General features: G+C 55.3%; 1 protein-coding gene across 1 annotated transcript; it reads right to left on the bottom strand.

The window, feature by feature from the left end:
* Window positions 1–32: 32 nt before the first annotated feature.
* On the bottom strand, window positions 33–3308 carry LOC114765601 (complexin-3-like). Its single transcript, XM_028955806.1, has 3 exons — window positions 3103–3308; window positions 481–585; window positions 33–385 (listed from the first exon to the last, which is right to left on the bottom strand). Exons 1-3 carry the CDS (start codon window positions 3241–3243, stop codon window positions 161–163), a joined length of 471 nt encoding a protein of 156 aa, XP_028811639.1. The 5' UTR covers window positions 3244–3308; the 3' UTR covers window positions 33–160.
* Between the last annotated feature and the right edge of the window lie 6987 nt (window positions 3309–10295).

Consider the following 10295-nt stretch of genomic DNA (forward strand, 5'->3'; position numbering starts at 1 on the left):
CGATCTCTGATGCTGAACTGCTGCAGAATACCTTGGCAGGGGCTGAATTTCTGTTTTTCTGCAACTGTATCACACACTGAAGTTCACATCATGAGAGAGAGAGAAAGACGAAGAGAGAGAGAGAGAGAGAGACACACACACACACACACACACACACACTTCACATGAGCGAGCATTTCTCTGCCGAGCTTTTCAGGTCCTCCAGCGTGGCCTGGGCTTTGTCCTTCAGCTGGTCCATGTCCACATTCTGGATGCTGGACAGCTGGCCCAGCACCGAGCTCTTGTGCGCCTCCTCCTGGTTGTCCTCAGCAATCATCTTGGCCAGTTCTGTGGGCAGCTCCACATCATCTCCGGCCTGCTGGACTTGAGTCTCGTCCAGCTCGTTCTGTGGGGCAGCAGGAGTTTTATAAGATCATAAAAACATAATTAGCTCCGGTTAAGGCTATTTATTGAGATCCTGATGCAGTAAAGCAGGCGAACCTTTGGAAGTCGGTACTTATCCCCGAAGTGCATTCTGACTGTAGCTCGCTCCGCCTTCTTCTGTGCAAAATTGGCTTCTCGTTCCCTCCTAGAAGCCATAAAAGACTGGAGTCACCACACACAGACACACTAATATTAACTTGCATGGTATTTGCATGGTCTTGAATCATTTCAATGATCTAATTTCTGACAAAATAAAGGCCCTCTGAAGGCTGCAACAGAGCGACGACAGCCTCACACTGCGAGAAAGCGTGACCCAGATCGAGCGAGACTTCTTCTCCGGCGGAGGTGCTCAGCGGGCTGATTGGACGCCTAAAGCGCAACTCCGGTATGCAAATAAATCAGAGCGCCGATAAACAGCGCAGGGCAAAATTTGCACACGGCAGCCGAGGGCGAGGCGAGTGAGAGAGAGAGAGGGTGAGAGAGGAGAGGTGTGTGTGTGTGAGGGCAGTACAGCACCGGGCCCTGGGGCCAGAGGTGTCTGTGTGCGTGTGTGTGTGTGTGTGTGTGTGTGTTGTGTGTGTGCGTATGCATGTGAGTGCATGTAAGTGTGAGTGACAGAGCGGGGAGATCTGGCATCGCCGCGGCCCCAGATGCAGCGAGCTGCCGGTCCAACGCGCAGGGGAGCGACGCGGGGTCACGGCCTGGGCCGAAGAACCGATGCTCAGCGACCCCGGCAGCTGAGCATGGACCGCCTCATACACAATTTATATCCCATTTCTCACAGATCCACCAATCTCAGATTATTTATTGCATAAATACATGTCTGCTGGCCAACGGTTGTCCTAAACCAGCTTTTTCATCTGTGATTTTGCGCAGATTCCTCCACTAGAGGGCAGGCAGGAGACAGTGACGGTCGGACGAGGATCGTGTACAGACCTCATTACATCAAACGAAAACGGTGTGAACGGATTTTAATTAAAAGCAGAAGGCAGAATGACTGCACGGCTCTGGCCACGTTGTTGGGGTGCCTGATGTCGTGACCCCTGGATCCACCTCTGGCCACGTCGGTGGGGTGCCTGATGTCGTGACCCCTGGATCCACCTCTGGCCACGTCGGTGGGGTGCCTGAGGTCGTGACCCCTGGATCCACCTCTGGCCACGTCGGTGGGGTGCCTGATGTCGTGACCCCTGGATTCCACCTCTGGCCACGTCGGTGGGGTGCCTGATGTCGTGACCCCTGGATCCACCTCTGGCCACGTTGTTTGGGGTGCCTGAACTGGGTGACCTCTGTGTGTCATGTTGTCATGAGATATAAAGGTTTGCAGAGACCAAACGTAGATTTAACACACGAGGTGCAAACATGTCCCTAATGTGTGGCCCTGCCCTGGACGGCTGTCAGGGCGTGTTGTCCACTCAAATCCTAATATCGAACACCCGTGTGGGCAAACACATAAATGGCAGTATTTAAATGTGGAATCACAGAGAAAATGTTGGTTTGGTTTCAGTTGGTTTCCTTACATTTAAGGCCGTTATCCAGAGCGACGTACAATGTGCTTTTATAGGACCCACGACCTTATGATCTATTAAAGCGAAGGTCGGTCAATAATGTCTTTTGGCTGAACTTGTACCAGACGCACAGAAGATCAAATTCACCGCAGGCATCAGGCTCACAGTTCATCGAAGAGGGTGACCAGGGGTCATCCTGCCCTTTCACCAGCAGAAGAAATATGAATGTTATCCATATGCAGCCTGTATAAATCCACAGCAGAGACCCTGGCCGCTTTACTCACAGAAATATTCACAATCTACAGTTTTCAAAATAGTAGGAAAAAAAAAAACGAATATTAACCCGAAAAGCTGTATAAATTATTCTATAACGGTGTATTTAGAGGAAAAATCGGTGCGCTGCGCTGTGGAGAGCCACGGACCCCACAGATCCGACAGACCCCATGAATCCCACGGACCCCGAGTCGTATTTTTCCTGTTTCTGGAGGCAGTTTTTGACTGTATAAATTATTCTATAACGGCGCATTTAGAGGAAAAAAGCGGTGCGCTGCGCTGTGGAGAGCCACGGACCCACCGATCCGACAAATCCGACAGACCCCCACGGACCCCGAGTCGTATTTTTCCGTTTCTGGCGGCAGTTTTGACTCTAAATGCACTGTTCTATAATTATTTATAGAGGAAAAATCGGTGCGCTGCGCTGTGGAGAGCCACGGACCCCACAGATCCGACAGACCCCACGGACCCCGAGTCGTATTTTTCCGCTTCTGGAGGCAGTTTTGACTATAAATAATTCTGTGACGGTGCATTTGGAGGTAAAAAAAAACGGTGCGCTGCGCTTTGGAGAGCCACGGACCCCACGAATTCCACGGCCCCCGAGTCGTATTTTTTCCGCTTCTGGAGGCAGTTTTTGACTGTATAAATAATTCTGTGACGGTGCATTTGGAGGAAAAAGCGGTGCGCTGCGCTCTGGAGAGCCACGGACCCCACAGATCCGACAGACCCCACGAATGCCACGGACCCCGAGTCGTATTTTTCCGCTTCTGGAGGCAGTTTTGACTGTATAATAATTCTGTGACGTTGCATTTGGAGGAAAAAGCGGTGCGCTGCGCTCTGGAGAGCCTCGGACCCCACGGACCCCACGCCGCCGGGCGCTTACTTCTCCTCCTCCAGCTGCTTGCTGGTACTCCTCGAACTCCTCCTGGGTCATTCCTTTGGCGGCCGCCTCCGTCTTCTCGCCCTCGGGCTTCTCCTCTCCCAGCCCGCCCGTCAGGTTCTTCAGCTGCCCGCCCACCACGTGTTTCACCATGAACGCCATTTCTCGGGAGCGGAGGATCCGGCGGAGGCTTCAGAAGAGCAGCCGAACGCGCCGAGTCCACAAGTTTTGCTGGACGCTCCCGTCCAATCCCGTCCGTCCTCAGCCTCCCTCCCTCCCTCCCTCCCTCCGCCCAATCCCAGTCACGTGACTCGCCGTGGAGCCCTGGCTGGAAGTGTCCCGACATAAAAGTTCCCGATAATAATCATCATCATCATCATCATCATCATCATCATCATTTCAGGACAGGTGAGGTGACGCTGGTGGCACATGGCAGGGGACTGGGAATATGTCAGCAGTGCCAGCGTCATTGTAGGTGTCTGTGGGTAGAAGGTGGGACATGTCGGTCGAGGAACAGCAGAAAACAAGGAAGCCTGTCAAATGGAAGAAGATAAGGAGCAGAGTCGGATCGGCGTGGCCGGCGTGGCCGGGGACTTGCAAATCCCTTTTGCACTTCAAAGTCCTCCCAGTCTCCAGAAAATCGATTCCCAACTTTGTGAATGCGGGCGAGGAGGAAGGACTGCACCCCGCAGCAGTGTCCTTTGTTCCAATCGGAGATGCTCCATCTCGTCCTCAGATCGCGTCTATTCTCGGCCGAGTCGTTCACACATGGCACCAAAGCGCCTAATAAGCGTCCCTTCTGACAGACGCCCGGACAGGCCCCGCGTGACACCTACACCGCGAGGAACTGTACTCGAGCGCGGCGCCCTGCTAGAAGGCTGCAATTAACTCCACATTTACACCACTTCCCACGTCTCAGGGGCGGAGACGGCCTGACCCCACCACCCTCATTCGAAATGCCGCTACAGCGCGGTGGCAGGTTCCAGTTTACTGGGTGAACAGAGGAGTGACTGTCACTGCGAAACACTGCAGCGCAGCACACGCCGCACACAACGAAACGAGTTCTCTGCTTTCAACCGTCACCCTCGATGAGCAGTGGCACCTCGGTCAGGATTCGAACCGGCAACCTTCTGATTACGGGGCCGCTTCCCTACCCGCCAGGCCCCCACTGAAACGTGCTAAACCAGAAAATAGGACCACGAGCTAGCTGGAGTTGGGGGTTAGCTGCGTAATATTACTGCCAGAGGTCATTGCAGGATCTTCAGCTAGATCCAGGGACGAAGACATCATCTTTGCGAGTCACTTTGGACGGTGGAACGTACGGAAGTCATGTTTACGATCAAGTCGGGGGGATCCAGACCGGGACCATTCAGAAGAAGAATTCGGGGAACAACTGCCCGGTGTAATTAGATTATTAGCGTGTTTATTTTCTCCCCGGGGGAGAAGGTGGTTTAATATGAATCACAGCCGTCAATAAAAGTATGCGTTATTAATTAGAAGCGGGACCGATTTAATATCGAACGCTCAGGGACATTTAGGAAACTGGCAGATGGGAGTTCAATTTTCACATCAAAATACACATTTACACACGCGCACAACCTCCTTATATAACCCCCACGCATGGGTGCACACCCCGCACAGAGAGGCGCGGCAGCGTGCGCCTGACTGCGGACACATCTGTCCCTCCCACAGCGTGGCCTGCTTTCTGCGTTTGTGTGTCACCAAGCCGCTGTGGGGCCGGGGTCCCGCGGCCCGATCTGTCCCCACGCCGCCCCTCTGAAACCACGGGCCGAGGCTTCGTCTCCAGCTTCTCGCATGCGGCCGAGCGGGGGACCTTCTCGGGGGTGCGGGGACAATCCACAATGTAACGGGGACGAGTGGAGCGGAGGAAGACGGTGGTAGTAGCCTAGTGGGTAAGACACTCGCCTGTGAACCAGGTTCAAATCCCACTTACTACCATTGTGTCCCTGAGCAGGACACTTAACCCTGAGTGTCTCCAGGGGGGACTGTCCCTGTCACTACTGATTGTAAGTCGCTCTGGATAAGGACGTCTGGTAAATGCCTAAATGTAAGACGGAGTAAGAAAAAGCGTTACCTGCGAGGTTGGAGCACGAGGTGCGTTTACGTAATCAGAGGGACGGACCGGTCCGTACCGGCTCGGCGGCCCTGGGAGAAGCCGCGCAGCACAATGACTTAGTGCCGGCCGCGGCTAAATGGGATGCGATAGCCGGAAAATTCTCTTTCCACCGACTTCTCGCAAACAATCGGCAGCGAGAGAGGCGGGAGGGACGGAGGGACGGAGGAGGGGGCCGAGGTGGTGCTGGAGCCAGAAAGCTGGAAAGTCCAGGAGATATAATGCACGGGTGTGAGGTCTATGGAGATGAACCGGGGGTCATCTGACCCTCTGTCCTCTTCACCTCCTCGGAGCGAATCGCTCCGGCCCCCGACTCCCCCCGACTTACGTAAAGCGCCTCGGCGATCGGGGACAAGCAGAGCTGACTCCACGTCTGGAGCCGGCGCGACGGCAGTAACCCCGCCAGGCTTCCGGGGCGACCCGGCACGTCTTCGCTCAGCGTGTATAAAAAATGCTAAGCCCTGACGAGAGCCCGTCTCACAGCGGTGGGGGGTTTGGAGGATTTAACGAACACCAGCCTGATACCAAGTACCACGTGCTTGACGAAATGTGGAGGGATTTAACCGTTAGCATTTCAGTTTTCACAATGTGATGGGGCGGCGGTGGCCTAGCGGTTAAGGAAGCGGCGCCGTACTCAGAAGGTTGCCGGTTCGTGTCCCGATCCGCCAAGGTCCCACTGAGCAAAGCACCGTCACCAACACACTGCTCCCCCGGGCGCCTGTCATGGCTGCCCACTGCTCACTCAGGGTGTTGGGTTAAATGCAGAGGACACATTTCACTGTGTGCACTCTGTGCTGTGCTGTTGTGTATCACAAGTGACAATCACTTCCCTTTTCTTCTAACCACGCTCGTGTGGTGAGCATGTGGCCTTTGACGGGGTTAAGGACGGCCGGGAGGGTGAAATGGAGGACCAACGGGCCGTTCCACGGACCTCCTGCATCACCAGAGTGACTAATCCGGCGCCTTATACGAGCACCAGCGGTGGAGACGCATCTTCAAATGAAGTCAGGGGCCATCAAACCCCTACGTTCAAGTGACAAGCTGCCCGGAGGTGTTAGCGTTGCAGCGCTCGGGAACACTGTGTTTGCGCACCGGTCACTGGCTGCCACACCACATGACCAGTCACACGGGGGACACGACACACTCGTCGGTACGTCACCAGGAAACGAAGATGACGCGAGGTGAAGAGATGCGTAGGTACCATGCACCGTCAGCGGCCATGTGAACATAAAGCGGACGGACGTCTATGAGCAGGCGTGCCTAGTCACGTTAAAACATCTGCCTACGTCCTCCATTTGCAGAGGGACACAACATGGACCCCCCACAATTCATTGCTGCCAACTGGAAACCCTGGGGTCGAGTTCTGACACCACAGTTGCTGTTTGGTGTTTAAGGGAAGGACAGCCATCAAAACCAATCTGGTCACGGGCTCTTTGCAGGACATCTCTGGACTCAGCCGCATGTCCCAACACTCGCGATCTCCAGACCTGGACACCGTCACCACCGGTCTTGTCCCTTTTTTAAACGTAAATGACACGCCATCCTCATTCACACATCTCTCTAGAATGGCTCCATGGAAGGTCGTTTTATCCAGAGCGCCTTAAAATCAGTAGATTTCATTAGAGGGACAGTCCCCCTGGAGACACTCACGGTTAAGGGTCTTGCCATTGCAGTGTGTAGCATCCCTTGAAAAGAGGAGGACAATGGCGTGGTCCTTAGCCTGGGTTGGGGATGATGCACGCTGGAAATTCAGCATCCTTCCCGCACCTGAACACGAGCAAAACCAAATGTCCGCCCACCAGCGTGACGGGGACCCGGCCAGATTTGTCCCAAAGCTGCCACGGCGGATCAGGTCTCCTCCACTCACGGCCGAGGCCGGGAGGGTCTGGATGGCACATCCGTCAAACGCCCGCGTGCCGTCACTCTGCTCCGCGCACGCATGATTGATGCCAGTCCCGGTGACGGACTCCCGATTGCGCAACCTTCAGGAACACCGGCGCAGCCAGCGAGTGGCGCGCATGTGGCGCACTTGACCTCGCCTACACAGAGGAGTCTCCATTTTTCTTCTGCACGGAACCAGCATGGCACCCACATCCATTTCAGCCAAGGTCTCGGTCTCGACCTGATCGTAAACATGACTTCCGCACGTTCCACCGTCCAAAGCCACTCGCAAAGATGATGTCTTCGTCCCTGGATCTCAGAGTGGCTCAGCATGACTCTAATTGTCCCAGCCGGGCAACCTGCTGCAGGGCACCGTCGTAATTAGCCCCGATTGACATTAAAAGACAGCCGGCCGAGGAGGTGTTATCTGGTAACGTCTTGAGACATCTTGGTGGTGCTAACAAAGCGGCGCGTCATAGCGCAGAAGGGAGGAAGAGAGAAGCTAAAAAAAAGTGAGGGGTGAGGAGTCGGAACGTGTGAGTTCAGGCCGAGAACGCGAGCTAATGGACACGCACGCGCGGTGGCGGCCACCAAGACGCCGGCTTCCTAACGGAGATAACAGAGTAAAAGCGGTGAAGGGAACGGGCGATTGCGCCATTGTGTCCGCTGATGGTAATGAGTAGTTGCGCCGGAGATAATGATCAGCCTGGGACGGACGCCAGTGACGGGAGAGCCGGTCAGATGTTATAAAACCGCAAAGACGGCTGCTTTTCCGGGGGGCCCGTCGTGTACGTGGCCCTGCATGCCAGTTGCCAGAGCGCATCACGCTAATTGCCGCGACTGCGCTTCTGGTGGCTGCGCGTCACGGTGCAGGGTCCCCGGTTACAGGCCGACGCCAACACCCGTGTGTGTGAATTCAGACACCCGTCCCCCCAGCTTTGAGGAGGACTAGGTCCAAAGCCGACAGTCCACGGCCCCCCCAGACTCGCTACCGGCTCGCTACGAGTCGACTTTCAGACCGAATCTGCGTCAGGAGCCCGCCGGGGAACGTCACCGGACTGGAGGTGCTGCTGGTGGCTTCTACCACCGTTACCAAGATGCAAAGTTATACGCTGAATGCATTTATGCAGAGCGGGTAATCATACGGCAACTCATTACCATGGTAACAGGGAGCATTAAAAAAAAAAAAAGTCTTCACATGATACGTTGGTGCTCACCATCTTGCACGTTCGCATCCAGCTGCTCTGCGAAGCCTTATATAAAAACGGCGCGATGGCGCGAGCAGACATACGGAGATCCAGGTTCCAGCCCATAATTGACCCGCCCCCACCCCCGCCCCGCCAACGAAGCAGAAGCGGGGGCGGCACGGCCTACGGGCGAGGCCGGGACGAGGCCGGGACAGATGGCACGTCCGCTGGGACTCGACGCGAGGCTAAAGGTCCAGTTGCGTCCACATGGACCCAGGACGGTTCTTTCTAAAATGGCGTCCAGAGCGATTTTCTATTTTCCGTGGATCCATGTGGACTGACCTTTAACCCCAAACGCGCCCTACATACAACGGTGGCGGATAAAACCTTCGTGGTTAAACCTGTCTACGCTTCACATTTCTAATGAAAGACAACTCGGTTAAGAACTAGACGCCAAACAAGGAAGGCGGGGAGTTACAGCGCCACCTACAGGTTAAAATTCCAGAAAACACTCCTGTGTGAGAGTCAGAGAGAGTGAAGTGATTGTCACATGTGATACAGCACAGCACACGGTGCACACAGTGAAATTTGTCCTCTGCATTTAACCCATCACCCTGAGTGAGCAGTGGGCACCATGACAGGCGCCGGGGAGCAGTGTGTGGGGACGGTGCTTTGCTCAGTGGCACCTCGGCGGATCGGGATTCGAACCGGCAACCTTCTGATTACGGGGCCGCTTCCTTAACCGCTAGGCCACCACTGCCCCACCACTGTGTGGGCGCAGGTTTTGGTCAGACGCGGTCGACCCGTTTTAGAGGAAAGCGTCCTCGTGTGGACGAGGCACAAGTGGTGTTGGTGATTAGAGAAGAAAAAAAAAAAGAGTAACGAAGAACAGAAATGGAGACCAATGATGCGTTTAGCTGACCTTTAAAAGGCAGTGGAGGCGGAGCCTGTTTCCTGCAGACGCCATTAACCAGGTGAGGTACGGCGTTAAAGCAGCAGACCGTGGCGCGGCGGCTGCCGGCACGAAGGGCCCGGGGCCGACTCACGCCACCGCGAGAAAGATTGGCGGTGGCAGGCCGCGCCCCTCGGGCCGTCGGTGGGCGGAGACTGGGGTGAGGGGGGTGAAATGTCACGGGGGGGAATGCAAATCCAGCTTGACAACTGATGCAGAAAACATGTTCTCACTGACTCAGGGAACCTTGATATTTCACAAAGTCAGGCAGAATGTGTCAAACACACACACACACACACACACACACACACACACAGAGCCCAAGGACTCCAACTGGTTTATTTAGAGAGGAGATAAATAAAAAAAAAAAAAAAAAACCCACACCCCACCACCCTGTTACATGCCAGGACGGGTTTTCGTCCGTTATCCATCTCCTCCAGAGCGGTCCCCCGTCTCCGATCACCTCGGAGGTCCACAGCGCCGGGGACAAATTGGCCATCTGCAGTTGGTCGTCCCCGCTGTGCTGCGGAAATGACATGGGAGTCGCTGCACGGATCATCTCCCGCTCGCCGTCTCCAGGGAGATTCGGGTCGACTCCTCGGCTCCGCCCACAATCCTTTTTCATGCCAGAGGACGGCCCCACACGATGGCCATCGATTGGGAACGCCCAGGGTGGCCACCCTGGCGCTATGAAAGCTGCGCCAGTACATGCAGCATCAAACGAGCGGGAAAATGGCGGCGATTCCGCATGTTACTGCATTACACCTTCTATATTTATCCCCTTCCAAGCACAGCTCGTCCCGCACTCGGCTGCAGTTCGCGGTGGTGCTAGTAGCCTGTGAACCAGAAGACCCGGGTTCAAACCCCACTCACTACCAAACCCCACTCACTACCTGAGCAGGACACTTAACCCTGAGTGTCTCCAGGGGGGACTGTCCCTGTAGCTCTGGATAAAGGCGTAAATGTGGCGCATTTTGGGGTTGGCGGGGCGACGGCGGGTACAGGCCACGGCAGGGCGGCTCGACGACACGCATGTCGCGCAAACGGATGCTAATTGCAG

This window comes from Denticeps clupeoides, chromosome 16, assembly GCF_900700375.1.
Source record: "Denticeps clupeoides chromosome 16, fDenClu1.1, whole genome shotgun sequence".
Lineage (NCBI taxonomy): Eukaryota > Metazoa > Chordata > Actinopteri > Clupeiformes > Denticipitidae > Denticeps > Denticeps clupeoides.